The 27,823-nt window shown below is 56.9% G+C and overlaps 9 protein-coding genes across 9 annotated transcripts; 4 read left to right on the top strand and 5 right to left on the bottom strand.

The window, feature by feature from the left end:
* Window positions 1-135: 135 nt before the first annotated feature.
* On the bottom strand, window positions 136-763 carry B0I36DRAFT_308950 (uncharacterized protein). The gene has a single exon (XM_046152067.1). The coding sequence runs from the start codon at window positions 604-606 to the stop codon at window positions 325-327; it is 282 nt and encodes a 93-aa protein (XP_046017655.1). The 5' UTR covers window positions 607-763; the 3' UTR covers window positions 136-324.
* Window positions 764-1,905: 1,142 nt separating this feature from the next.
* On the top strand, window positions 1,906-3,324 carry B0I36DRAFT_357009 (Adenosylhomocysteinase; the record flags this gene model as incomplete). The annotated part of the gene is made up of 2 exons (XM_046157732.1): window positions 1,906-2,806; window positions 2,876-3,324. The coding sequence occupies 2 exons, from the start codon at window positions 1,906-1,908 to the stop codon at window positions 3,322-3,324; spliced, it is 1,350 nt and encodes a 449-aa protein (XP_046017654.1).
* A 1,512-nt stretch (window positions 3,325-4,836) lies between these two features.
* B0I36DRAFT_315 (uncharacterized protein) lies at window positions 4,837-6,318 on the bottom strand. The gene is made up of 2 exons (XM_046152834.1): window positions 6,096-6,318; window positions 4,837-6,005 (listed from the first exon to the last, which is right to left on the bottom strand). Exons 1-2 carry the CDS (start codon window positions 6,147-6,149, stop codon window positions 4,968-4,970), a joined length of 1,092 nt encoding a protein of 363 aa, XP_046017653.1. The 5' UTR covers window positions 6,150-6,318; the 3' UTR covers window positions 4,837-4,967.
* A 621-nt stretch (window positions 6,319-6,939) lies between these two features.
* Window positions 6,940-7,514, bottom strand: B0I36DRAFT_203953 (uncharacterized protein; the record flags this gene model as incomplete). The annotated part of the gene is made up of 2 exons (XM_046148806.1): window positions 6,940-7,135; window positions 7,195-7,514. Coding segments are annotated over 2 exons (516 nt in total), but the record flags the coding sequence as incomplete, so codon positions are not given.
* Window positions 7,515-8,972: 1,458 nt separating this feature from the next.
* Window positions 8,973-10,316, bottom strand: B0I36DRAFT_291 (mitochondrial carrier domain-containing protein). The gene is made up of 2 exons (XM_046151720.1): window positions 10,137-10,316; window positions 8,973-10,039 (listed from the first exon to the last, which is right to left on the bottom strand). The coding sequence occupies exons 1-2, from the start codon at window positions 10,167-10,169 to the stop codon at window positions 9,032-9,034; spliced, it is 1,041 nt and encodes a 346-aa protein (XP_046017651.1). The 5' UTR covers window positions 10,170-10,316; the 3' UTR covers window positions 8,973-9,031.
* A 94-nt stretch (window positions 10,317-10,410) lies between these two features.
* On the bottom strand, window positions 10,411-13,407 carry B0I36DRAFT_258654 (budding site selection protein). Its single transcript, XM_046151090.1, has 3 exons — window positions 13,041-13,407; window positions 11,424-12,969; window positions 10,411-11,368 (listed from the first exon to the last, which is right to left on the bottom strand). Exons 1-3 carry the CDS (start codon window positions 13,061-13,063, stop codon window positions 10,826-10,828), a joined length of 2,112 nt encoding a protein of 703 aa, XP_046017650.1. The 5' UTR covers window positions 13,064-13,407; the 3' UTR covers window positions 10,411-10,825.
* Window positions 13,408-14,049: 642 nt separating this feature from the next.
* B0I36DRAFT_308941 (uncharacterized protein) lies at window positions 14,050-21,020 on the top strand. The gene is made up of 4 exons (XM_046152066.1): window positions 14,050-14,435; window positions 14,499-14,573; window positions 14,642-18,615; window positions 18,669-21,020. Exons 1-4 carry the CDS (start codon window positions 14,424-14,426, stop codon window positions 20,923-20,925), a joined length of 6,318 nt encoding a protein of 2,105 aa, XP_046017649.1. The 5' UTR covers window positions 14,050-14,423; the 3' UTR covers window positions 20,926-21,020.
* Window positions 21,021-21,049: 29 nt separating this feature from the next.
* B0I36DRAFT_235 (uncharacterized protein) lies at window positions 21,050-22,052 on the top strand. The gene has a single exon (XM_046149369.1). It carries the CDS (start codon window positions 21,184-21,186, stop codon window positions 22,018-22,020), a length of 837 nt encoding a protein of 278 aa, XP_046017648.1. The 5' UTR covers window positions 21,050-21,183; the 3' UTR covers window positions 22,021-22,052.
* Window positions 22,053-24,431: 2,379 nt separating this feature from the next.
* Window positions 24,432-26,781, top strand: B0I36DRAFT_258646 (amino acid permease/ SLC12A domain-containing protein). The gene is made up of 2 exons (XM_046151089.1): window positions 24,432-25,238; window positions 25,318-26,781. Exons 1-2 carry the CDS (start codon window positions 24,838-24,840, stop codon window positions 26,486-26,488), a joined length of 1,572 nt encoding a protein of 523 aa, XP_046017647.1. The 5' UTR covers window positions 24,432-24,837; the 3' UTR covers window positions 26,489-26,781.
* The last annotated feature ends 1,042 nt before the right edge of the window (window positions 26,782-27,823 follow it).

The raw sequence follows: 27,823 nt of genomic DNA, 5'->3' as shown, positions 1-27,823 counted from the left end.
TAATGTGTGGTGCTCCAGACAGGAGCCCGCATCTGACTTTTCCCTTTGAGTGCTTGACTGGGCAAGACAATACAAGGAGATTTGTCTTTTTATGTTCTACATTTTGTGAGCGGGAGGACTCGTCCAGCCAGTGGTTCCAGCTGTCAGGTTCCTCATGGACCCGCCCTCGGACTCGCCTTACTTGTCAAGGTGAATCGATGTCTCAGTCGGGCGCGGCTGCAAAACACGGCGGCCGAGGCACAGCCAAAGCGCTTTGGGGTGTGCGTGTCGTCCTCTGGCACGATCCGCCATGAGCTTTGTATTCAACTCATCGCCCATGAATCGTCACGACCCTGGAGACTTGCTAGCGCAGAACCCTACCTGGGCTGGGCAAGAGAAGAGAAGGCCCTTGTCTTGATAACCTGGTGGGTGGGGAGGTGAGATAGCCACCTGTACTTGGCGGTGACGGGGTCGAACGGCTCTCGAGCGGCGGCCAGTCAGAAGAGCCGAGCCAGGCACGACGTCGGATGGCCCGAGTGGTTCCCAGACGGGGTGTGGAGATGTTCCAGTGTGCGTGGTGGGCATCGGGGGTTTCCTTTGTCTGTGCTCGGCTGTTTGGCAGCCCATCAACTGTCGCCCTCTCTCTTGACTGTCATGTTTAGACTGTGGTGGATAAGACAGCAACAGGGCATGGGGGCATGCCACGCAACGACACAGCAAGATGCACACGAGACGGGGCAAGAGGCATGGCTGGCTGGCTGGCTGGCTGGCTGGCTGGCTGGCTCTGTCCCATCCATGCAGCCGCTGATGAGTTGTCTCTGAGACACAGACACCTTGGAAGCCCCGTGTCACCACCCGTGGCTGGCATGCAGCCTGCACTATCGAGCGCGAGCCCACCACGCACGGAAGCACGTCGAGCCATGGGAAAGTCGCAGCAACTATGGGAGTGTAGAGGGGCTGGGCTCGTAGATGCTCGGACGGCATGCAAGGCGGCGCCCGCCCCTGAGGCCGGGTGGGTGGTGGGGCAGGGCGCAAAAGTGAACGGCTCTTGGAGGGGCAATTCTGATCCAGTTGGACGAGGCTACGTGCTCGGGCGTGCTCGTTTCCTCTCTCTCTCTCTCGCCTCTGCAAAGGGGCACCTAACTGATTCAGGCGATCGGCCTCTGTAGTCTGACTGAGCTAGCATTGTGAAGCTATTGTTCTCCCTGCTGCGCCCATTGATTGGTGCATGCCCACTGACGCTCCCGCTGCCAGGGCCGCCGCAGCTGGCAATGGGTTGACCGTCTGAAAATCGCCGACCCTGCCCAGGGCCCTGCATCCATCCATCACCACCTGGACGACCACATACCGGGGCGGACCCTTTGGCTCGAGCACCCTGGTCCCCAGGCCAGGTACCCCGCCAGCCAGAGTCCGCCGGCGAGATACTTGCCCCGCCATGCCACGCCCCCAATCCACCTTGACGGCGTTGCCCGCCGCCAGGACTCGACTTATTTTTCATTTCTACTCCAGCCCGAGACCTGCCGCTACCGCTTGCCGCCTCCTGCCCGGCCATACTTATTGTTTCGCCTCCTCCCCTCCGTCTTCTCCTTCCTTCTCCTCCTTCCCTCTCCATTACCTCCTAATCACAACACATCTGTAAGTCTGAGCTGCACATCCCGGTTGTCTGCCGATCTGCCCCTTGCCCAATTCAGCGTCTTTTCCCAGAGCTGGCGTCCTCGTAAAGATAAGCTGTCGTTGGAGAGGCCTTGGCCCTTGCAGAACTTGCCTTGGTTCAAGTCACCGCTCTCACCGACTTCAAAGGCCCTGCTATCTCGCTGCTACTCGCACAGAGAACAGTTCCATTCATCTTCATCCGTCGTTTACTTCAAGTTGCCTTCTGTTTGGCTTGCCCAAGCTAATCCACGTTTCTGTCTCACACAGCCAAAAATGTCTGCTCCCGCCGCCACATTCAAGGTCGCCGACCTGTCCCTTGCCGCCTTTGGCCGCAAGGAGATCGAGCTTGCCGAGAACGAGATGCCTGGTCTCATGTCCATCCGCAAGAAGTACGCCGCCGACCAGCCCCTCGCTGGTGCCCGTATTGCTGGCTGCCTGCACATGACCATCCAGACTGCCGTCCTCATCGAGACCCTCACTGCCCTCGGTGCCGAGGTCACCTGGACCTCTTGCAACATCTTCTCCACCCAGGACCACGCCGCTGCTGCCATTGCTGCCGCCGGTGTCCCCGTCTTCGCCTGGAAGGGCGAGACCGAGGAGGAGTACAACTGGTGCTTGGAGCAGCAGCTCAGCGCCTTCAAGGATGGCAAGAAGCTCAACCTCATCCTCGACGACGGTGGTGACCTTACCCACCTTGTCCACGACAAGTACCCCGAGCAGCTCAAGGACTGCTACGGTGTCTCTGAGGAGACCACCACTGGTGTCCACCACCTCTACCGCATGCTCAAGGAGGGCAAGCTGCTTGTTCCCTCCATCAACGTCAACGACTCCGTCACCAAGAGCAAGTTCGACAACCTGTACGGCTGCCGCGAGTCCCTCATCGACGGCATCAAGCGTGCCACCGATGTCATGATTGCTGGCAAGATCGCCGTCGTCGCTGGCTTCGGTGATGTCGGCAAGGGCTGTGCCCTCGCTCTCTCCGGCATGGGTGCCCGCGTCCTCGTCACCGAGGTCGACCCCATCAACGCCCTCCAGGCTTCCATGGCTGGCTTCCAGGTCACCACCATGGAGAAGGCTGCCTCCGTTGGCCAGATCTTCGTCACCACCACCGGCTGCCGTGACATCCTCGTTGGCGAGCACTTCAACGCCATGCCCAACGATGCCATTGTTTGCAGTAAGTCTTAATTCGACGGAATATTGACCTACAAGCCCAGTTTTCGCTAACGCAGTTTTCTCCTTCTAGACATTGGTCACTTCGACATTGAGATTGACGTCGCCTGGCTCAAGGCCAACGCTGCCAGCGTCCAGAACATCAAGCCCCAGGTCGACCGTTACCTGATGCCCAACGGCCGCCACATCATCCTTCTCGCCGAGGGCCGTCTTGTCAACCTTGGCTGCGCCACTGGTCACTCTTCCTTCGTCATGTCCTGCTCTTTCAGCAACCAGGTCCTTGCCCAGATCATGCTGTACAAGGCCGAGGACAAGGCTTTCGGCGAGAAGTACGTCGCCTTTGCCAAGACTGGCAAGCTCGATGTCGGTGTCTACGTCCTCCCCAAGATTCTCGACGAGGAGGTTGCCAGACTCCACCTCGACCACGTCAACGTCGAGCTTACCAAGCTCACCAAGGTCCAGGGTGAGTACCTTGGCCTCGATGTTGAGGGTCCCTTCAAGAGCGACCACTACCGCTACTAAGCGGGGTCCTTGTGGGGTCCTGAGGTTGTGGTCAGCCATTCCGCAGGTTGCGTCTTGATGACTACGGACGCTGTCCACGCGGCATTACGAGACTTGCCGCGCTGCCCACCTCTACTAGTGCAGCAAAACAAAACTCTATGATTATATTCCAACAAGCATTGAACCTGCGGGCATAATTCTATCGGGGCAAATCAAAAGAGGGCGGGGAAAAAAAAGAGCGCTTTGTGGAGCCTGGCCTGGCACATTTTTCAACAAAAAGGCGTTGGCTCTAGATGCATGATTCCCCTCATGGCGTTTTCAAATTCCATTGTGCTTTTTTATCTAAGCTCGAGAGAGACTGGGCGGTATTTCCTTTTGTCACATACACAAACAAAGAGAGAAGAGGATAGCCGAGGATGAGAGACGACGTATGAGATGAACAATGAGAGTAGCGTTGATGGACCATGAGTCCATCAAAAGGAGATCCTGCACGTGCTCGCCTACACTGCAATAACATATCTCGTGTGATGTTACAATGTGACATGTGCATTTCTGACGATGCGCACAGGTCTGTGTGCCATCTTAGAAGGAGCACGTACGCGTTATACACACACATAAGCTTTTCGAGCCTTCAGTCTGGCGGTACGAATCGTACCGGACAGACAAACCAGGCGCCCACGCCAATACCCATATGGCGCTGAGATAGGAATCGAACCTGTCTGACGTTTTCTGCCTCCTAGTCGTCCACCGGACAAGCACTCTCTCCCACAATAATTCGCGGGTTATGTACGATCGACACCTGTACCCTCCCGAAAGAGAGGCATCTCAAGTCGGGCGTGCAAGAGTCTGTGGCCATCAACCAAAGCTCTCGCAAAGAAAAGGGCTTTGGTCGGTTGGCTGGTTGAGAGTAATGCTGGCCCTTTTTTCTCTGGATTGAGTCCTCCCAAATACTTCGTGCCGCCAAAAGTGGACGTTCGGAGCTTATGTTTGTGTATACACACATCCTTGTTGAATGAAGTCTGGAGATCAGGTTGGGCTATCCGGGCGTATATTTTCTGTCGGACTTCTCCTTGGGTCTTTTCCTTGGAATATCTCCTTTTGACAGGATACCTATCGTGGTTGTCAGATATAGTACTGGCTGCCCATCGTTCCGGGTGTGCGAAACATGGGGATATCGTTTGGCTTTGTCCTTAGATCTCTTGAGTAAAATTGGTATCTATTCTAGTTACCCTCCTCTGAACTCTACATTCGAGCACCGGGTCATTGCTCCCTCCAACGTCAACGGGTCTCTTCAGCAGAAGCAGCCCTCTGGACCAACTTCGGTAAGTGCGCGCGTTAGGCATCAACCTCATGACTGCGCACTTGATGTTCCCAGTCCCGCGGTCTGTGTTCTCGCACGGCATGCCCGGCGATCACTTTACGGATCGGTACTGCCTCTCCCTCTAGATAGCCAGGGACAACATAGCCCCCCAAGATTGCATCCTCAGAGATCAAGACGAGTCCAAAGAGGACTCTTATTTCACGAAAACTAGAATCCCATGTCCGCCTTAACGCCAGCCAGAATGCAATTCAACTTTTTCCGTCGTAAAGACACGGCTTTGTGTGTGTGTGTGTGTGTGTGTGTCCTTTCGTTCTATAAGAATCAACGTCGCTCGTAAAAATGCTTATTCGGGCAGCAGGTTGCCGCGGACGGCGAACATCTTGGCACTGACAGCAGCAGTGAAGCCATCGACCTGCTTGCTGTACTGCTCGACCTGCTTGGCGTTGAGCATGCCCTCGAGCCTGCTCGGCTCCTGGGGCAGCTTGAAAAGCCTTTGCCACTCGTCCTCGGGCAGGGGCGCCTGCTTCGCGGCGGCGCGGGCAGCGTTCTCGGCCTTGCGCTTTGTTTGCCAGGCAGTGATCTTGGCCTGCTCGCGGCCGAGCTGTCTCTGGTAGTACTGGTGGTTGTTGAGCTCGGTGTAGTGCGACTCGATGCTCTCGAGCAGGAGGTCGCATGTCTTCTCGAGGAAAGGGTCTATCGCCAGGTCGAGGTTGTCTGTCGAGGGGTGGAGAGGCGCCGGGACGGGGTTTCTGAGGAGATCGGCGACAGAGTTGGGCAGCTTGGGCTGTGTGGCGGTGGGCACGGCGGGAAGCTGGTGCAGGAAGGTGGTGAGGAGGTGGGAGTTGTGGACGTTGATCGGCACCTCGACAATGATGTCCTTGAAGGTCAACTTGGACTTCTGGAGGCTCTCGGTGGTGAACTTGGCCTCCTTGTAGGCAGTCATGAAGGCCGAGGACAGGCGGAAGGCGCGCAGGCTAAGAGCGCCTTGGGAGCTGCGGCTGACGTCGTGGACCAGGGCGACGGTCTGCTCGTTCTCGCGCTGGTAGTGGTACTGGTTCTCGATGAAGGACGAGTTGACAAAGTTGCCCATGGTGGCGCTCGTGTACCAGCCGACGTTGTTGGCATCGACGTTGACCTCCTTGAGGTGGCGGATCATGTCGTTCTGGTACACAATGTTGGCCTTGGCCCGGGGCGCGGCAGCGGCGAGGGAGGACGGGTCGTTCTGGTGGCTGCTGCTGCCCTCGGCGTGGGCCACGTCGGCGGTGGGGAAGGCAAAGGTGTTTGTAATCTCGAGGACGCCATCGCGGTCCATGCCAACCAGGGAACCAGTGGCAGTAGTGGGGAAGCTGGTCGAGCAGTGCTTGACAATCTTGATGACGACCTGAAGCAGCATTCATTTTCAAAGTCAGCCCGAACTTCCTGTGAGGAGGGGTAACGGGGAACGCAATCACAAGGAGGAGGGGTGACGCACAAGAGCCTCGACCTGAACCGTCTTGAACGGCGTGTCCTTTGTTGAGTCGGCCATGATCGCGGTACTGCGGATTCGGTTCGGACGGAGAGCCGCTGGGGAGAGTTCGTCAAGGGGCTGAGGGGGGGCTGCTCAGCAAGGCGTATCGGGGGGTTGACTTCACGCGCGTCGGCAACTGGCGATCTCGAGAATTTGGGAGGATTGCGAGCAATTGTGTGGGAGTGTGGGCAGAAAGGCGGGGTGCAAGGGCAGAAGGCACGTCCAACTTTTCCCCCCACCTTCAAGCTCTGACAGCCATGCACTTATCCCATATCCATGCAACTAAACCAGGCTGAGGCGGCTGGTGCTGGAGTGGTCATGCCTGCTCGTGCTGCTGGAACTGCACACGTCCCGCACTTCAAGCTCTCAAAGCTTGGCTTTGGGATTCGCCCTTGCACATTGCTTTCCACATGACCTCGGGAGAGTTGCAGGCATTCTCTTGCTCTCTGGCTTCCTTGCCAATCAGGCAGCATGCTCTGGGAAGAAATGTGCCTTTCGGCAGCTCCGACCAGACCAGGCACGTCTGTGCCAGCCCTGGACGGCTTGAAGCTTGCCACGCTGCGCTCACTCACAGCCAGTTCTCCTCGGCGCCAAGCTGAAGCATTCCAAAGTCGATTTGGTGGCATGCAATCTTTATTCTAATCCAAACGACCAAAAGATCTATTGTGACAAATCCGGTCTGACAAAACTCCCAAGGACACCTCGCTAAATCTCAGGCCAACGCCAGTGAATGCAAACAACGACCAAGCAACAGGACAATCGATATGGCTCGTCACACAGTTTCTGACCTTCAGTCCGTCCAGTCGACAAACTCCCAGCTCTGAACGCCGTCACCAATCGTCAGCCGGTGCCTGTCGATCTGCCAGTTCGAGTAGAGGGACCTTGTCGCCATAGCAGCCTTGCGATGTCCTGGTCCCATGTTTCCTCGGCGAGCATCGTCCCGCGACCGCCAGAGACAGGTGGCCAAATTCCTGCCCTCGGCATCGGGCGATCCAAACCAGTATCTGCAATGACTTCGTCAGCTTTCTGTCGAACATGAAGCAGTGCTACAATGCCAGCTTACTTGAGGAAGCCCCCTGCAGCCGTCGCTTCCGCATGAGCCACCTTGTCCAGGGCGCCCAAGTCTTCATATGCGGTCGTCGGCGGAATCTGCGACCGAAAGACGACGATGTAGAACGAAGTCTCCCTGAAGTGGTGTCCTTCTTCTCTCGCCAGCCGTCTGAGGCCCTCCATAACTTCGACCCAGTTGAACGACTCAAGATACGACGCGGTGGCATAGTCGGCTCGCACGTTGTCCATCTGCACCAGTGCCCGGGCCAGTAGTGCATTTTCGGGATCCAGAGTCTTGAGGTTCAACAAGTGATCACGCTCGGTATATGGCGAGACCACGAGGAGATCTTCACTGTCCTGCTCTCCATCACTCTCACTTTCTGAGCCGCTAGCAACGCTCCGATTCGACACCTCGACTTCCTTCTTCAGCAGATCCAGCTTCGTTTCCAGGTGACTGAATGGACACTGCACAGTGACTGCCATTTTGGATGAAGATGTTGGATCTCAGGTGAGTCAAGGAAAGGCGCAGTCGTTGAACCAGGTTTCTGCTCAGGAGTCGATCTGTGGTGTTCGTGTTGTTCTCAAAGGGTGACAATCCATAATCGACTCAGGAAGTGTCCGAAGAACGGCCTAGCTACCTTTATAACTTGGGCCTGAGCGGTGTGCCATCAATCGGGCTTGCCAACGCAACACAAAATTCCTGGACTAGCAAATGTCATGTTGCGTCTGGATTGCGTGCCCGGCAGTCTAAGTCAGCCCGGGATCCACTGATCGTTCACCTTGGTCCGTGTACGTGCTTGTTCTCGTACTAGCTCAGTCCCTATTCTGGGGAAAGGGGTCCAACATGGATCGCTTTTCTGTGGGTTGGGTGGCTTCTCTGTTTGTTGCGCCTCGATACATCCTCAAGGGAGGCCATTGTCACACTTTGAGTCCCATTGCGGTCACGGAATAACTATCACAGAGTTCGAGTGTCCGGCCGGGGGCTTTCTCCAGCCAAGCGGTGTCTGGTTTGCTGGGTTACGTGGTTGTGCGGTGCCGGTACCTTGCAGGAGGGCGTGCCTGAATCGCGCCATCGGCAGCGATTTTTAGACCATCGATCACGACAGCCCGCCATTGACTAAGTCTGAGCCTGCGCCACTGCCCTCGCTTCCGCCCTCTTACTCTGCAACGACATCATTCCATGAGCTGCGTTCAAAGACCGGGACATTCCACAAACCATAATCTCCGGCCTGGTATGCTGTCACGGCGCATAATGTCCATCGCGACTCGGGCTTCAAGATGACGACACCTCATGCTGATGCTTGCGCTGGTCCGTACTCTCCGGCCGTGCAATATTTTCTGAGGCCAAAAGAGACTGTGCACTTCACCATTCATTTCTTCCCGAGCTAAGTCGGGCCGCAATTTGTCGGAGCCTCGCCCTTGGAGATGGCCCTCTGGTCCTGATTCGTGTTCTCCCGAGAGCGCCCCTGGCGGCAGGCGCGACGAAGTGGCCACTCATCCTTTTGTGCCTTTAGCGCCTGGAGCGGTCGCCTAGGAAGCAGGTATTGTCTGGAGGAATCAACCATCGGCCATGACTCGAGTGACTGCGACCGCCTTTTCAACCGAAATTACAATAAATTCAGAAAACTCTTGCGTGGAAGAAAAAACAATGGAAATCTTGCCACTGCAAGTGATTATGCTTGGGTATATTTTCAATATTCCAGCTGCGACACTCATGGGACAATTGCCGTGAATGCAGACCCCATTTGACTTCAGAGACGGATTCTAGTAAAAATTATATGTCTTTCAAGGCTATATTTACAGCTCTAACTTGTACATTGGGCTTTCCACCGATAACACGCGCAGTCGACTCAAGGGAAGCCCTCCCCTTCGAGCTCCTTGCCATCGCGTGTCAGCCATACCTTGGAGACCTCATACATGCCTAGGTACAACCCGCTTCCCACGGCGGTCCAGACGGCACGGATTAGCGAGCCGCGAAACAAGCCGGCGATACCCCTCTCCGCAATGACCTGGCGAGTGATTGCAAGGCCGCCCTTTTTCTCCTGCTGAGGCTTTGAGGCTGACGACGACGACGACGACGACAAGTTTGGTGCCGGAGCAGCCTGCCCCTGAGGGTTATCAGAATTCACGCTCAGCATCATGCGCGTCTTGACCACGTCCATCGGCGTAGTCACCACCGCGGCAAAGCTGCCGGCCAGCCCGGCGCTCACGCCCGTGACGACGCCCGTCTCGAGAAGCGTCCCGGACTTGCCCAGACGCTCGTCCCATATCCTCTGCCGGATGTGCTCAAAGATGGGGAACTGGATGGCCGTGAAGGGCAGGTTGCGCGCGACGAGGGCCGTGTACCCGGAGAGCAAGTTGCTGGTGACTCCCCTACCGCGAGACAGCTGCTTGAGCGCGGCGAGGGAAGTAGATGATGATATTGGCGATGACGATGGGGCGGCGCCGCCACCACCAGCACCTTTCGCATTTGTGCCGCCGCTTTTGCTCTGGATCATCTGCGCATTCTGCTTGATCACCTCTGCCGGCGTGAGGACCAGACAGGATGCGCACTCGGCCATGGACGACGCGAGCGAGTGCACGGCAGGCTGCGGCAGCCCGAGCCCAGAGGTGTGCCTGCCGATGACGCGCTTGGCGGCCTCGTAGGTGAGGAAGAAGGTCCCCGCCGCGGGCAGCGTGGCGACAACGACGATGCCGATGCCCTGGTAAAGCCCGCGGAAGAGCTGGCGCGAGGGCAGCTTGGTCGAGGTGCCCGGGTCGGCAAAGGTCTTGAGGAAGTCCCGGCTCTGCTGGCGCGTCTTGAGCGTGTCGAGAGGGTAGATGAGCAGGTCGACTGTGAATGCTGCTGCGGCTCCGGCCTTGATTGGTTTTGTTTTTCTCCGTTAGCAGCGACACTTGCTGGACATGTGATGTTGAGCTCAGATGGTGGTTGGTGTCAAGCCGTGGGCGACTTACGAGCATGACGTCAACGTGGGGATTCCCACTCATGGTTGCGGTTGGGAGGAGAGTAGTCTATCAGGTCCAGCTAGGTTACGCAAAGGTGTGATAGATATAAAGGCCATGCAGATACAGGCAGAGATTATTGCAAATGTGATACGCGCGCTGGCACAAGTGCGGGCTCTCTATCGAGATGGATGCCAATATGGGAGGTTGGATGACGTTGTGCGCCATGGGGACTTACACACCCACGCTCCACATTGCAGGAGCCCCCACCCACTTACACCAACACACATGCAGTGACAAGTTCCAGATGTCCATCACGAGATTCCCTCCTTGTAACCCAGGACTCTAGATTATGGTGCTCCCTCGCTGGCTGGAGCAGATTATAACGCCCAAGTAGGAGGAGCGGGAACGTGCATCCACGCGAATATGGTTGCTGATGTAGCGTTTGGGTGGTTTGTGTTTCTGTCGCAAGCCAATATTGGACTACCTTGATCACACATGACAAGCCTGGCCGGCAACCATGAAATTATCGCAGCATAGCTAATCCTCTAGCGAAGAACTGATGCCATGTCTCTCTCAATCTCCCCAGTGCGTTACTGGCTCTTAACAGCACCACATCCGCATCCTACTCCACCGACTTCCCCATCTACTTGCCCCTCGTCCCAACCCTCAACACGGGCCCGCCCTCTGGCAGACTCCATCTAACCATCCGTACCGCTGCTTCTGAAGGTGGCGCAGAGTGCAGCGTAGTGATGCGTCAAGTCGAGCACGTTCTGCGGCAGGCTGGTGGCCTGGATGATAGACCTCACCTTGACCGCGCCCTCCTCCTCGATCAGCTGCCGTATCGTGTGCAGCAGCTCAGGAGAGAACTCCGAGTACCATCTGTACTGCCAGGTCACGAGTCGGATCAAGGCGGCCACCGTGTCTCTCGTATTCTTCTGCTTCTCAAACATGCGCAAGATGCCGCTGAGAGCACGGGGGCTGAACCGAGCAGCCAAACAGGCCCGGTACGCCTCAACCGCCTCGTCGTGGTGCTGCAGGCGCTCCGCCAGGGCGCCCAGAATCTCCCATTCCTCAGCCGACTTCTTGTACTGCATCGACTGTGCTTTGTATTGCGCCATCTGGGTTCTCCAGATGGTATAGACGCGCAAATCCTCGTAGAGCACCATGAACAGGCTGTCAAGCCATCTCTCGCAGAGTCTCTTGTTGTTGAGCTTCGAGAGGTGTTCCTCGGTCGTTGCCGTCTTTTGTCCGGTTAGTCTCCTTGAATCAGCATTGAAAGGCATGGATGAAACTTACTGTATCTCCATCCGCCTTGACCACGCCAGGGTCGATTGCGTGTATAGGCTTCTCGACCGAGGCCTCGCCTTCATCTTGGCCATTCGTAAGAGCCGGTGCGGTGGACTCCGAGTCAGCTGCCGTCCCAGCGACACCCTTCTCTGTCCCAGCCTCGTCATCGGAGGCGTCGCCGTTTGTTGTCGGGTCAGGCGTGCCGCGCAAACCATCAATACTTGGATTACGGGCTGTCACAGTAGGCTGTGCGACGCTGTCCTGTCTTTCGCTGCGGTACTCGTCCTCCATCACGAAGACCGTGCTTCGAATCTTGAGGAGCTGATCCCAGCCAATCTTGGCAGTCATTTCGGTCAGAATGCCATACGCCTCCTTAAAGGTTCCACGGTATGCGGCGGCCCGCAGGTTGAGCAGGCTGGGATCAACCTGTTCGGCATATCTTGACTCGGGTTCGCTGTCGATCTCGTCAAGTCGTGTCTCAGGCAAGGTCGGCAGGTAAACATCCTTGGGCTCCGGCATCATCGGGGCGTCCTTGTCCTGGTAAGTGAACATGGGGCACGAGTTGAGAATGGTCAGTGCATTTTCCCAATCCTCCATGGTGACATATACCCGGGCCAGCCTCGCCCAGGTTCCGAACTCGCTCGGGGCGGCAATCGTGCTTCGGTCTGCGCAGGCCAACGCCATTTTGAGCCTCTCTTCCCGTTGCTCCGCATTTTCGGCCGCAAGACCCTTTTTGAGGAGGAACTCTGCCTGCGTGTCGAGCATGACGTAGTCCATTGGGGAATCCTTGAGCGCTTGATACAACACACGGACGCCTTGCACTTCTTCGTTGCCCATGAACAGCACTTTGGCCAGCAAGGAGGAGACCTCAACGTTCTGAGTGCGCAGCTTCTCGAAGAGGTTGATGGCAGAGGCGAACCGGCCTGTTGTCTCAAAGTATTTGAGCAAGCCGGTTGTCAGATGGTTGGAGACATTGTTGGGGACCTGGACGACCGAGTCGGAGCCGAGCTGCCATCCACGGAAAAAGAGCTGCTCGGCAGCGCTGAGAAAGCGGTGCTCGGTCTCGGTGCTGGTGACTGGGTTGAAGCGCCTGACGCCCATAATCTTACGGATGGTCTCGCCACTGCCATTGTCGGCGTACGAGTAGGCCCTGATGACGCTGCAGAGGTACGTCTCCAACCACAGCTCGTCGGTGGCTGGGCGCTTCTCGCCGCGCTCGTCGACACAGTAGCTCTCAACGGTGCCGGGGATCGTGACGTGCACGCGCATGTCGAGTCTTGAGAAGGCATTGTAGCAGCAGTACAGGCCCTCGACAACCTTGTTGACAGCATTAGGAACCTGCTCCTTGTACGTGAGGGTGTTTATGTAGGCAGCGAGACTGGCGGACGAGGAGGCGTCTACGCCGGTGACGTGGTGATAGACCCCGATCTGACGGTTGGCATTGCGTAGATTTTGCTTGAGAAGATGCGCCAAGTCGGGAGGGCCAAGCTCGCGCAAGGCAATGAGGGATTCGGTACGGGCGTGGATCGACTCGTGGAGCTCCTCCTCGGTGATTCTGTGGCACGCAAAGACAACGATCAGCACAAAAGCGCAACCAGCGAGGGACGGGAAAGGAGTTGAGCGTACTCTGGAACTGCCGGCGCCGGCATGGTGGGCTGACGAGACGGGCCAGGCCGACGTTGTCGAGAGCTGGGGAGCTTGCGCGGGCAAGGGGGATGGGAGCCTTGGATATCTTGGGACTATCGCCGCATGGCAGGTGCGATTGATGGCTGAAGAGTGGTGGTGAGGATGCTGGCGGGGCCCCAATGACAATCACTGGCCAGCAGGGAGCAAGGCAGAAGATGCGATGCAGCTTGCTGATGGGCGGTCGGGATGGGACGGCGCGAGGTGTTTGGCGAGCGCAAGGTGAAGCAAGCAAGCGCCGTGCTGGTGCTCAGCAAGCACAAAGCGGTTGTGTTGACGTGGTCAGGTCCCACCCCCCGGGCGTCGTGCAACAGGGGCAAGGGCAGGCAGGCGCAATCGGGTGGAGGCAGCTCAGGCTGTGCCTTCCGAGCTCTAGGGGGGAATCGCCGTCAGCTCGCCAGGCCAGGCCTGGTTCCTTGACTCTATTCTGGCCTCCCCATTGGAATGTCTAAACGAGGAGAAAGGTCGCACTCGGAGACGGCGTCGAACGACAAAGTTCATTGCCAATCATGGGACAAGGAGCTCGATTAATTACATAGCGTACGTACATGGCAGTTCTTTCTCAGGAGCAACCCCCACATGGAAACACAGCTCTATCTAGGTACCGATCAATACGCAGTGAGGTCTGACTTAAGTACCTACGTAACAATCGAATTGCTGGATCATGTGCGATTCATCGTCCTGGCCGACCAATTGGCCCAGCACGAACAACGAACCAGCAATTCTCGAGGCGCCAGAACCGGCTCGATGGGATCAGGGTCCTGTGCAGTGTTATGTCAGCCAGGCACCAGCAACAGAAAATTGACCCCACTGCACCCGGCAGACCACGCTACTGTAGATCCACTGCAGCTGTCTAAGTCGGAGAGCTGCAAGTGCTCCGTTTGGTGCAGTTGACGTTTAATAGGCAAGACACGAACCCCCGGCAGGGCACGCGTCACTCGGGCACCTCGCCGCGCCGAACAATGACAACGACTTCACAGCTTGACAAGCCAACACTCACACACGCACACACGCAACACTTCGGCCCACGCACCGTCTCGACAAGCGCACCCATCTACAGCCCGAACCCAACCATTGTCCCAATCCGCACCTCGACGGGCGCAACACGACGACGAAGCCCCAGCGACCGGAAGCTGCACGCCTTGACCCTAGCCCAGGGTTTGCTTTCGACGGCTAGCCCTAGCAGAAGTCGAAAATTTCGCCTGTCAACCTTCTGACGTAGCGTTCTGCTGGTGATCGACTTGGGAAGAACACTCGAGATGTGCTCATAGACGCAACAGAAACGCTGCGGCTTCCGACCATAGCAGCACGAGCGTGACATTCATAATGGGCAACATGGTACGAATCATGCCCATAGGCTCTCCGTGAGACCATCCGAATACTGATCTACCTTCTACAAAGCCATTCTTTGCCGCAATCAACGTCGAGCCGGAGGAGGACGTGACCGACGAGGTCGACAACACTCGGGAACTCCATGTCAGTATTCTCGCCTCGCTTGCCCTCGGTCGTCAAGGTCGGCCGCTCCGACTAACACCTACAAACAGATCGATGAAGCCTTGAAACGCTTCCAGACAGCCCTTAAATTCCACGCACAGGGGCGTCGCAAGAGGTCTGCTGCGACAAAAGCATACGAAAAGCTCTTCGAATCGGCCATCTTCCACCTGCCCGAGAGCACAACCGAGTTCAACCGTGCCGAGACACAATCCGATTTCCGCGCGAAGCTGCCTCTCGATTCTGCATTTGCCCACTCTCTCCAGGATGGCCAGGCAGACCTCGACGACAGTGCAAGCAGCTTCCCGCAAACGCTCTACTTGTCCTACAAAAACCATGCCCAGTTCCTGTTGGACGGCATACGTCAACAGCTCAAATCCAGACCAGCCGATCACCCAGGATTGGCACGCGACAAAAAGGCTCTCGCCCAAGCACAGAAAGCCCTCCTCGAGTTCAGCAATGCACTCGACTTCGACCCGTCCGATGCCGAGCTCTGGCGGCGGGCCGCTCGCGTGGGCGCATTTTTAAGTAGCAAGAGGATCAACCGTTTCTGCCTGGAGGCTGCAATCGAGCTAGATGACGACCCAGCCGTGGATAATGTCGAACCGCCATCGATCGCCGAGGGCTTTGCCGGTGAGCAGCTCAGGGTTCAGCTGCAAGTCCTTGGTGACTCCGTGTCATTGTCACACCCAATTATGCAACCGTTCATATCGCAGTCCATTTCGCCACTCTTGGAAAAGCATCTGGACCCGAGTCCTCACCTACCAAATCCCACTCTGAAACTCAAAACTCCGTCGGCACGAGCGCCATTGGCGCTAGCAGGACCGAAACGTCAAAGCCTGGTTGTCACAACACCGTCGTGGGCCGACTTAGGAATGTCAATCGTGAAGGCGGTGGTTTCTACTGGGATCGCCGCCCGAGGTGTGACTATCGATATGCCAGAAATCCCAGACGTATCACAAGTCACGCAGGAACTGGCAGAGCGACCAAGGCAACCCGGAGGAGAGGACAAGACCGTCTCGATCGAGGAAGTACCTGCGAAGCAGGATGCGCCAGAAAGCTCGCGCGAAGGCAGAACCAACGGCAGTAGCGCGACCGACAGAACCAGGGCGGAGCGAAGTGCGTCCGCCTTGTCGAGGAAACGCTCTCAGTCTGTGGCGGGGTTAACGGAAGCTGCTGATGCGGAGATCCTCGACCAGAAGAGGAGCAAGCGCCTGCGGCGGCGTGAGACAGAAACTGAAGAAGTTGTCAATGCAGGCGTACAGCTCGCCGCTCAGATGCAGCCATTCCAGAATGCCGATGAGGTTTTGTTCACAAAGACGCGAAGTATACTTGACACGCTGGCGGTCTTGGACGACCAGACTTCAGATCGACTGCAAGATGTGCTGGACACTTGCGCATCGGAAACAAGGACCTCAAAGCTCGAAAATCGTGCGATGACGGACCTCAGGGATACTCTCATCAAGTTTGACGAGGAGAGCACGAAGTTGCTGCTCGCAAAAAAGGAAGCAGTAGCGCTGGGTTTCAACTCGTTTCTCGACGATGCCAAGCCTGGTTCGCAGGGCAAGGCAGAGAAGCCCCCATTTGATGGCGCCAACGATCTTAAAGACTTTGTGGACAGAGTCAACGGGGGTTGGCTGGGTCTTCAAGATGTGGCTTTCGACTTTATCAACCACCTTTCGCAGTCATACGTCAAGTCGAAGTGGCCAGACTCGCTGAAGACTGCGGTTGTCCAAGTGATCAGCCATGTGGACGCTGACATTTTTCGGCGCACGCACTTGGAGCTTGAGCACGCTCCCGATCTTGTGAGCTCCGCTCGCATGGACGCCCTGATTCAAATGCTCTTCGAATTGCACCTGGATGTGTATGAACGAATCACCAACCCTAACAGTGCTGTCGATTCTGCCACAAGAGCCGAGACTCGGGCTAGACTCGGCCGATGGTTCGCTTTTGCTGCACAGAGGAGTCGCGCTGGCGCGGTAGGCACAGATGGGCTGCTGCCCATGCGTTTCTTGTGGTCCGCTGTCCTTGCTGTGACGTTGACCGAGGGGGTTTCGCGTGAGCACATCCTTGAATGCTGGAAGAGCCTGCGTGGCTCGCTTGCCGAGGCAGCCAGCAACATGGATCTCGAACTTCCAAACAATGCTATCATGCCAGATGTCTCTGTGTATGCGGCTGATAGGGAGATATCGAAGCTTACCACAATGGACTTCTTCCTGAGCCTGTTTCAGGATGACCTCAAGGATCCTGTCTCGGTCATCGAGAGTCTTGAGCCTGTGCTCAATCCCTCAGGTGTCTGCGTGCCAGCTGAGGGGAACACCCCATCGCCGCCTCACGAAGTGGCGGCTGATGAGCCGATCGCCAGCAGCCCAGTCTCCGACAGCTCCGAGACTGTCGGGTTGCCAATCACTGAGACGGCGACTCAAGGACTTCGTGATCTGTGGAAGTTCCTACTCGGAACCAGCACGGAACTGCGCTTATTCCTGTGGAACCGCCTTGGTGATGCTTACAAAGCCATCGACTACGGCACGAAGCGGTTCTCCTGCCAGCTCAAAGCTATCGAGATGATTTTGAACGACTTTGATCGAGAGATGTACGCTGGTTTGACCTTCGAGTCACGCCGGGCACTGTTCATGAAGATGTTCAGGTTCCTGGACGAGCTGCTCATTGGTGCTCTGACTCTAGCCTTGAACGACTCGAGTGCATTCGACATCATCGACGACCAACACCTGAAGTCGAGTCTTGGGGCACTGATCAGACTGGCTTGCACCCTGCATGTCACTTCCATGTATGAAGACGAAGTTCGAGCGGGACTTGCGCAGCACGCTTCGTCTGGCGCTACATTCCAGTCGTATTTGAACAAGCTTCGGGAGATGCAGGTTCGCAACTGGTCGCTCATCTACGCGATGCTCAAAGCCGGTATCACCCAGCACAAAGACAGATTCGACCACCCAGAGACCGACCTGGCTGACTACTTGGCAATGGTCCATCGGGTGATTGGGCTGAGAAAGTTCTGCAAAGCCAGCAACAAGATTTTCCTCAAAATGATGCGGGTCGAACTCCTCAAGCAGCACCTCGTCGAGAACTGGGAGGATTATCTCAGTCAGGTTCTGTACGACCTTTACGGGCTCAAGCTTGGTCTCGAGGGCCACGAGATTGAAGACCACAACTGTCCACCTGAGAAGCTCGAGCGCCGCAACACCATGTCTCTGGTTGAGAGGGTGTGTACACTTGCTAATGCGATGCCCATGAAGGACCTTCTGAAATCAGATCTGAAGGGCACAGTAGAGCACATGCAGCAAGCCATTGGACAAACCAAATCTAACCAGCAGCTGATTCACAACCTGCGTAACTTCACATCGCTTCTGCAGCAACCAGTACAACCTCTCCGCCTTTACCAGGCCATGAGGGGCAATATCACTATTGACGCGGTGAGCGTCCACAACCAAGACAGCATCTTGGCTAAGCTGAAGTGGTTCTTCCTGCTTGGCATGATTGCATTCAGCAAGTTCAAGAATGTCGACCTGAACAGGAGACAGACGCCCGGTGCAACCGATGATTTGCGGATGGGTGCGACGTTCCTTCGTCAACAACTCCAATATACGCCAGATCAGTGGGATGCGTGGTTCCGCTTGGCCGAGTGTTTTGACTACGAACTGGATGAGTTTGTGCTCTGGACAGCGGACAAGATGAACAAGGAACGGGCCGATCTCGTCAAGTTCCAGCGAAACGCTATTCATTGCTACACGCTGGCTTTGTCATACTCTCGCGGACTCCTGCCTGAACTGGTTGAAGACCGCCGGGAAGACCTGCACGAGTTGTACCACAAGTTTGGCATGCGAATGTACGCTTCGAGTCGGGAGCCGTTCGCGATGGAGCCATTCCACGATGAGAATAAGAGATTCGTGATCAACGAGACTGGTGCGGATGCCAAGGTCCTCACTTCACAACTCCAGGATTACAAGGTGTACAAGTATGCCGGCCGGTTGTTTAAGAAGGCCATGGCCATGGATCCGAAACAGTGGAAGTGAGTTGTCCCGTCATCGTCACTTACTTGTGGCTGTGCTAACAGATCGGCAGGAACCCATACATGCTATCCAAGTGCATCTGGAAGATGTATCAGAAGTCCTACATTACCCTGGATCACCATGACAGGCAATCGCGACCATCTGTAGAAGCGGTCATTAGTTCTCTGGAGAAGGCGGTGGAAGTGGTCAACGCACTGCCAAAGCCTCGGCATGGCCAGGATCCAATTCTCGAGCCGCATTACAAGATCGTCGCGGTCATATACAAGCTTGTCAAGCGTGGCGAGCTGGAGATGCAAAAGGCAGCGGACATCCTGCAGCGTCAACCTTATGCTGTGCAGAAGGGCGACAAAGTCGAAGTGAGCAACTCAGAGGACTGGGAGTCATTCATCATCAAGACACTCGTGCACCTGCGTGAAAAGGACCGCTCAAACTGGCAACATCGCATCACCATGCGGCATGCGACGGTCCTGTTCGACCAAGACGCCGAGCAGCCCAGCTTCGTGCAGGCCACGGCTGCGTTTGGAGTCCTCCGCGAGTCCATGTTCACCAAGACCATGGTGATGAACGTTTGGAAGTGTGATGCGGAGCGGCCAGGACGACACCACGTCTACACGGAGAGGTACATCCGGTTTGTCGTGAAGTTGTTGGTGGCAATGAAGGATAGGGCAAACTTTGAAGCACTCCTTCGACGCCTGCGCAAGAAGGGAGCAGACTTCTACCACTTTGGCGAACTATGGGTGACATGCTGCATGTCTTACCTGCAGCTTCTCCGGCAAACATACCAAGTCGATCCAGTGGTCGACGATGAGTTCAAGCTCGTCAGCCAGGAGGAGTTCGACATCATCACGGCGAGGATCACCGAGTGGTCAACAGATTCCGCTGCCGACCACGCCATATTCGGCTGTCTTCAGGAGGCCATCGAGCTCAAGAAGCTCAACGGCGGCCTGATGAAGGCCGCGCCGATAGACGACCTCATCAACGACTGCTACAGTGCCCTCTACTTCGAGATTGGCAAGACTTTGCCAGGGCCTCCGGTTGCCGAAATGCTTGCAGAGCGGGAGGCGACACGCGCCGAAGAGGAGAAGGAGCGGCAGAACAAAGACCAGGAGGCCAAAGCCTCGCATCCGTTCAGCGCGATCCTCAACCCGCAGATACAAGAAGACTCTGGGGCTGAGGGCACGTCGACCCCGTCCGGACAAGCTCCCGAAGGTGGCCAGAAGCCACGTAAAATGGGCATCAGGCGGGCCGATGTCCTTCGTAAGGCAGAGCAGGCGGTTCTCCGCGCTCAGGAAGGACCCAAACCTGCATCTGGACGAACACGCCGCTCAGTATCGAGTGGCAAGACGCCACCTGAAGGTGCTGCCGACGATGCAGATGGTACTGGTGATGCTGGTGATGATGTAGATATGAAGGAGAGTGGAGATGTGGACGATGACGAGCGCCTGAGCTCGGCGCCTGGTAGCGTGCATGACTCGGCGGACGATGAGAGCGACCTCAGTGACGTTGCTGTCGAGGACATGCTCGACGAGGAGGAGGGCCACCGTCTCATGTATCCCAACCTGCAGCGGCCGAGTCTGGACGACGACATGCACGACAGTAGCGATGAAGAAGACGCCACAGCCGTAGAGGGCGAGACGTTTGCGGAGGAGGGAGTCGACGAAGAGGATAACGCAGATGGAGATGCCACTGAGATGATGGAGGACCACGACGGTGATGAGGAAGAAGATGAGGAGGAAGAAGACGAGGAAGAGGACGCAGGGGACGACCGGACTGACGCCATGGACATTGACGATGTGTCTCACCTGCGAGTTGAGGAGAGCACGTTTCTTGATGCTCGTGGTCACGATGAGGAAGATGACGAAGAAGAGGATGAAGGTGAAGAGGAAGAGGGCGAGGACGGCGGAGAGGCTGTCGACGTCGAACAGGACGAAGGGGACGAAGAGGAAGAGGGAGATGACGAAGAAGAGGACGGTCCAGAGGTGGAGGTTGGCGAGGAAGATGAGGAGGGTGCCGAAGTTGAGGATGATGAGGGGGAGACGGTCGGTGAGGAGGATGAGGATGAAGATGACGAAGACGAAGAAGATGAAGAGGAGGAGGAGGAGGAAGATGGCGAAGGTGCCGAGGTGGAAGAAGGGGAAGAGGGTGAGGAAGAGGAGGGCGAGGAAGGGGAGGAAGGGGAAGAAGGTGATGAAGATGAAGACGAGGAAGACGAAGAGGGTGAAGGCGAGGAAGCAGAAGAGGGCGACGAGGAAGAAGATGAGGATGAGGACGAGGACAGAGAGACGTATCATACCCCCGAGGATCGCTGAGTACTGTGTACGGATAGACTAGTTTCTGCAGGCGTCTGGCGCTTTTCTCTACGCTGCATTATCCAGCATGAATGGAAACTTTTGTTGCACATCAACTCAGAATCTAGGCCATGATCATAGCTTGTGTATATGTGTATGAAGCTATTTTCACTACTGGTAATGGCGCTTAAGCATTGCGCCATTTAGTTTGATGGTAATCCCAAAGCCATTCTTTGGACGAAAATAGATGCCAGTTTCAACAAATACTGATCATCTACAATGAACTTTGCTTGTACACACATACACACACACGCACACATGCTTCAAACCAACAAGCCGGAAACACATTTCCACGTGCCTCAGTCTGTCCAGTCGGATTCTGGGGAGAATAATCATTGGAAGGACAACAAAGACGACTCGAAGAGCGAGCCTGAGGTCGTCCGTGTTCAAAGGAAAAGCAAAAAAAGTCCTAGACTGGCTGATTTGAGCGCCGAGACTAGGCAGGCAAAATGTGCGCGGGGGCATATAATGGCACGGGACTCGGTTACGGGGGGGAAAGGGCAAGAAAGAATTGGAGGTGAGTGGGAGGGCAGCATATGGTGTCCTGTCCCCGCTGTTGGCTACTATGCCTTGACTTGTTTGTACTTTGGGCGACGAGAGAGACAATGGACAGAGACAGAGGAGAAACATGGGAGACACAACAGACATAGGAACAGGGAGACAGAGCCCCCCTGTTCACGCAAGAGTACGGGGTGCCTAGCAGGCCTGGTGCGCTACTTACCTTGGGGGGTGGTTGGCGTGGATGGATCAGGAAGGGATCTCAACTTTGAGGGGGGGCACGTCATGAGAGTTGTTGTTGTTGTTGCGTTGTGCCCGTGCCGATGCAGTTCCTTGTTGCTGGGGCGTCCTTGGTCGTTGAGCTTTTGTTCACCTTTGGCTTGGGCACCGGAGTATCTCGGCCAGGCCGGCCGTGTGTCTCCAACACGTCTCGTCCGGACTATGCCAAATGTCAATGTCGTCGTCGTGCCTCGCGGAGATTGTCGGTGTTTCGGTGAGTTCAAGAAGGAAGAATCTAGACCGACTGATCGCATGTCCCCTCTGGTTTGTCCCCTGTGAAGCAAGATACACGATGCCGCCGGCTGAGTTGGTTGTCCGCACAGGGTTGTTGAGGTGTGCTTGTCAAGACAGGGCGCGTGTGCTGGGAGACTTGGCTGAGATGGATTGTCCGGGGGCCGTGAGTATTTCGGATAGGTAGTGTGTTGGCGTCGATGGCGTTGGCGTCATCATCCCGGATATTGGGTTGGCTGTCATGGTGCCGTTTGTGAGTCGAGGTTGTATGGGACCTGAGCAGTAGCAGGACATGTGGCGGCGGCGACGAGGGTCGTGCAGAAAGGAGGAGGGGGGCAGGAGATAGGAATTCAAAATCCGCGGTGCCTGAGGGGGAAAGAGGAGGACGAGGTTGCCATTTAGCTATCTCGGGCGAGCTTGGCCATTGGCGAATCACCAGGGCGGCCAAGGATAGCTGGGGGGGGGCTCTCCGAGATGCCGACTGTGCTCCGGTGAGGGGTGAGGGGTGAGGAGAAGGAAGGAGGCTTGCGAGGCTTGTCTTGGCCATGTGCGTGTGTGGTGTGTATTTGGGTGTATGATACTTGTGCATGTCTTGTGCGACATACGGACTTGACCGAGGGCGATGGATGATGGTGGTGTGCTACTTGGTGCGTGCCTGAGGCATGGCAGGGGCAGGTACGCAGATCTGCCTCGCTAGGCCATCGCCAGCTGTGCTGCGTGGGCAGAGGTTAGCTTGTCGCATGCACACCACTGGATCAGGCGCTCGGTGAGGCCAAACGGGGATAGCCCATCCAGCCATTGGGGTAAAGCAAGATGCCTCCAGATAGGTGACATGACAATGAGTGTGGGTGTTTCGAGTTGGGGTAAGCCACCAGCCATTGATGCAGCAGCTCGTACAGTAGCACTGATCGAGATAGGGCCTATCGCGGCGGCCGATACGCAAAGAAATGCCCTAATGGATGACCCAGCAAAGGCAGATAAGGGCCCCTGCTGCTGCTGCTGCTGCTGACGGTGCCTGGCCTTATCGCGCCAACCTCAAGGACCCCCGGGCCAGCCTGCAGGGTCTCGGTGGGCATCGCGATACTGCGACTGTGGTGGTGGTTGTGGTGGTGGTGGCGTGCCGCCAACGATGCCATCCATACCTTACGGTACTCACTCTATGCAATTGCTGACAGTTGAACCACCTCCTACAGGCGACTCGCCGCTGGCCTTTCCTGGGAAGGTTCCATGGCTGGGCCACTTGGGCAGTGGCGCAGGCTTGGCTTGGACTGGATCTGTTGGCCCTAAGGTGGGAACTTGCCGGCCCGGAGGATCTGGTGCGACCCGACAGCTCGACACGGCGTCCTTCCATCCATCCATCCATCATCGCCTGTCCACCACCAGCGCGGCTTTTAGGTTTGCTGCCTCCGTTCGTCGGAGGGGACTATGCCTCTACCCCAAGCCGGTTCGAGACAGACAGCACTGTCAACCACTGTTGTCCAGTTCGACGCGGTGCCGTTGCATCGTCGACAAGGGGCATGCCCGGCTGGGCTCCACGCCAAGCCCGAGCACCTGTATGTGGGTAAGATGACGACTGTGTCGCGCGCCCACCTGCCTGCATGCGCGAGGTCGCCGGCGGCCGCAAAAGTAGGCGCAGGATCATGGCAGCCATGGTATGGTGAATCCCCCGCAGAGGTTGGTGGGTGGCCGCATCAAGGGTCCTGTCCTGGGCCTGTCTGGTGGTGTCTAGACCAACGACTAGGCTAGATCTACCTAGCACACACGCGCAACCGCGAGATTGGCGAGGGCAGAATAGAGAAGGAATAAAATGCATTGATAAGAGTCTGGCATTGGTATGTTGTTCACCTTGGGCGTGTGCCGAGTGCTGTTTCGCCCCTCCGCTCTGTCTAGACCTCTGTTCCATTCCTGTTGCTGTCTCTGTCCTTGACTCGGTCGGGTCTGTCGTCCCAGTAGGTGCCATGTATTCTCTCGGCTTGACAGAACAGAGCAGCGTCTCTGGCCGCCTCCACGCCCTCACGCGACCAGCTGCCGGGTCGAGAGGTGCGAGCCCTCCTGGGTTCCTCCTGGGTTCCTCCTGGGTTTCTCCTGGGTTCCTCTCGAGTTCCTCTTTGAGCTGCTCTCTGCAGACGTCATAAATGGGCCTTTTCAGCCGCGCTAGTCACCAGCTCCGCCCTGCCATTCGCCAGGCCTGCCGGGCTCTCCAGCTTGGCGCCCCAGCCGGCGTGCTGCAACCTCGTCTCCCCCCTCCAGGCCCCCCAATTCCTTCCCCACCTGGCCAAACGCTCGTAGAGGCATCCTCAAGTAGCACCTGCGTACCTGCGCCATTGCCTGCCTACAGCGCTGCTACCTTTGCGCTACCTCGCCCATGCTTGCACGCCCAGGGTGCCGCGTGGGGCGGCAGTGGGCCTTGCACCATCTTCCCAAATTCCCCAGCCCCAAATCTCCATCTTCCATCCATCACTCGTTATCCGCACGCACTCCAGCGTAGCCCGGCTGGCTTTCCAGCCATGGACGGACGCTAATCCGCTCCGCTCCGGTCCTACTCCTCCTCGTCCTTGTCCTCCTCATCCTCCCCATTCTTAAAGCTCCCTTCCCCCCCCCACGTCGAGGACCTCTGTGGCCCCTCTCCTCCCCTCTCCATCTCAACCGTCCCTTCTTCCAAGGCCTGTCTTTACTGCTTCTGGCAGCGACCCGTTCCCTCCTAATCCTCGGCCTTCGTCCTAGGTTCGCAATCATGGATTCCACGACCGAGAAAAAGTACGCGTCGAGTCCTACGGGCAGTCAGACCCTCGATGCCCCCCGGGCTACGACAGCGCTGTCCCCGCCCGCCGGGCCAGCGATGTCGACCCGGGCACCATCACCACCATGCATGGTCAACTCCAACGCCGTCTCGACAACCGCCAGATCCAGCTCATCGCCATTGGTGGTTCCATTGGTACTGCTCTCTTCGTCAGTATCCGCACCGGTCTCACCGGTGGCGGCCCAGCCTCGCTTCTCATCGCCTATACCGGATACTCGCTCGTCATGGCCGGCATCAACAACTGCATGGCCGAGATGGGCGTCCTCCAGCCTGTCTCTGGTGGTTTCATTCGCATGGCCGGCAAGTGGGTCGACGACGCTTTCGGCTTCATGGCCGGATGGAACTTCTTCCTCTACGAGGCGCTCCTCATTCCTTTTGAGATCACTGCGCTCAATGTCGTCCTCTCCTTCTGGCGTGACGATATCCCTGCGCCGGCCGTCATCTGTGTCTGCATTTTGCTCTACGCGTATGTCCTCCTCTCCTGCTCATTGGCGTGAACCTTTGATAAGGTGCAACTCCCATCTAACAAGTCTGGTTCCACACAGTTGCCTCAATGTCCTGGCCGTGCGCGTCTACGGCGAGGCCGAGTTCTGGCTTTCGGGCGGCAAGGTCATTCTGCTCTTCATGCTCTTCGGATTCACACTCGTCACCATGTGCGGCGGCAATCCAAGACACGACGCCTACGGCTTCCGCTACTGGTCCAACCCTGGTGCCTTTGCCCAGTACACGGCAAATGGCGCCACTGGGGATCTCGCCCGCTTCGAGGGTCTTTTGACTGCCATCTGGTCCGCTGCCTTCACCGTTGTCGGCCCCGAGTACATTGCCATGGTCGCCGCCGAGGCCAAGCGCCCGACTGTGTATATCAAGACTGCCTACAAGACCGTCTACGTGCGTTTCGGTCTCTTCTTCATCCTCAGCGCCCTCTGCGTCGGCATCGTCGTCCCCTACAACGACCCCGGCTTGACTGGCAACGGCGGCACCGCCAAGGGATCGCCATACGTCATCGCCATGAGCAATCTCGGCATCAAGGCTCTTCCAGACCTCACCAACGCCCTCATGCTTACGAGCATCTTTTCCGCCGGCAACACCTACACCTACGCCGCCACCCGTTCCTTGTACGGTCTTGCCGTCGACGGTCGCGCCCCACGCATCCTGACGTACTGCACCAAGAACGGTGTGCCCGTCTTTGCGTTTGCTATTGTCATGATCTTCCCTCTGCTGTCCTTCCTCCAGCTCGGTGGCGAAAGCTCCAACGAGGTTCTCGATATCCTCCTCGGTCTCATCACCGGTGGCGGCATCATCAACTTCCTGGTCATCAGCGTCACCTACTGCTTCTTCTACCGGGCCACCCAGGTCCAGGGCGTCGACCGCAAGAGCTTCCCTTACACTGGCTGGCTCCAGCCCTATTGCGGCTACGTGGGCGTCGTGGTCGAGACGCTCATCCTGTTGTTCATTGGCTATGGATCGATCGCCAGCTGGGACGTCACCAACTTCTTCACCTACTACACAATGTTGTTCCTGGGCATCATCACTTTTACCGGCTGGAAGCTGGTCCACCGCACCAAGTTTGTGCCCTCGCGGGAGGCGGACCTGGTGTGGGAGCGCCCCTCCATCGAAGCGTACGAGGCGGCCCTGGTCGAGCCCCCCACAGGTTTCTGGGAGGAGATGGGCCACCTGGTAGGCATCCGCAAGCGCAAGGCGCACTCGGAGGCTTGAGCGCGAGCCACGACGCCATGACGCCATGGCACTGTTCGAAGGGTCAATTGCCACGTGCGGGCCTGTTTTGTTGGCGGGGAGAAAAATATCTGTCCATCGAGAGGAGTCGGGCACGTCTTGCGCGCGCAACGAGGAATCGGCGCGCCAGTTCGTCAGGGATACGGTGTGGCAGGCCCGAAGCACGGTGCGTGCGGCGAGTGTATGATGATTTCTGCGTCTGTGATTTATTTTCCCAAGATACCACTACAGTTGCACTCGATTGGATACCAAAAAAAAGTTTCCCAAGCTACTAGTCTACGCGCAGTCCAAGCATGCCAGTATGCAAAATGAGTGATTGTAGAAGTTTTTTGGGTTCCGAGATGCGTGCCATTGCGGATAACTTTACAGGTAGAACGCCACCAGGAGCGGATGACTACCCGCAGCGGGACTCGCCGCGCGGAAGGGGCGTTGCGATGTTGGAAAAATGCAAGCGCGCTTACAACCTGCGGGCTCCGCCTACAGGTGCCTATCATGAGGGTGTTTTGACCACGACAGGCCAGGACGAGGGGTGATAACATTTTTTCTTTGAGGCGAAGCAGAGTGCGTGGCTGGCGTGCGCGGTGTTATTGAATAGTGCAAGGCATGGCGGCGGACACTGCTGGTCAGGGCATGGCATAGCAAACTAGAGCAAACATCACTATGGGAGCCTCAAGCTATCTTACTCTCTTTCTTTGCCCTTTCTTCTTCTTCTTCTTCTTCTTCTTCTTCTTCCCCCCTAGTCCTGGGCGGTTCCGAGAAGGCTCCCGACTCGGGAGGAAATAACCGACGAACCGAGATTCCCGACGGGCGAGGTACCGGACCCGGCCGGCCAGCCGGAGCAGAGGAACTAGGTTGGCATAGACGGAGCCCTGTGAAACCAAACAACAGGACAGGGACAGCGGTGGCTTTGAAAGAATGGGACAGTGCGACAGGGACAAGGAAGGCAAGCAAGCCACCTCCGTCACCACTACTACCGGGGGGGGGGGGGGGGCAAGTCGTCAATGGTGCTCAGTGCGCGCATAACGACGTGGTGGGGATTTTATTTTTGTGTGTGAAAGCGGTTCTGTCTCGTGGGGATTGCGCTGGCGGCTTAGACTAAAGAACACAAGAGACACCCGTGCGTGCGTGGAGGATGCGGTGTTGTAGTGGGAGCGAGCGGCAGTGGTCGCCGAGTCCCCAATCAGAGAGGCCATGATTGAGAGAAATCTCTTTTGCAAGTGAGATGTGGCGGCGCCCCTGCCGATCCACCCCCGGCAGCTTCCGCCGCTGGCTGCCCGCCGCTGAGGACCACCACACCACACCAGGGCTCTCAGCTGT

The sequence above is a fragment of the Microdochium trichocladiopsis genome, assembly GCF_020744255.1.
Source record: "Microdochium trichocladiopsis strain MPI-CAGE-CH-0230 chromosome Unknown B0I36scaffold_1, whole genome shotgun sequence".
Lineage (NCBI taxonomy): Eukaryota > Fungi > Ascomycota > Sordariomycetes > Xylariales > Microdochiaceae > Microdochium > Microdochium trichocladiopsis.
The sequence above is the reverse complement of the archived record's forward strand: the minus strand, read 5'-3'. Positions and strand labels throughout refer to the sequence as shown.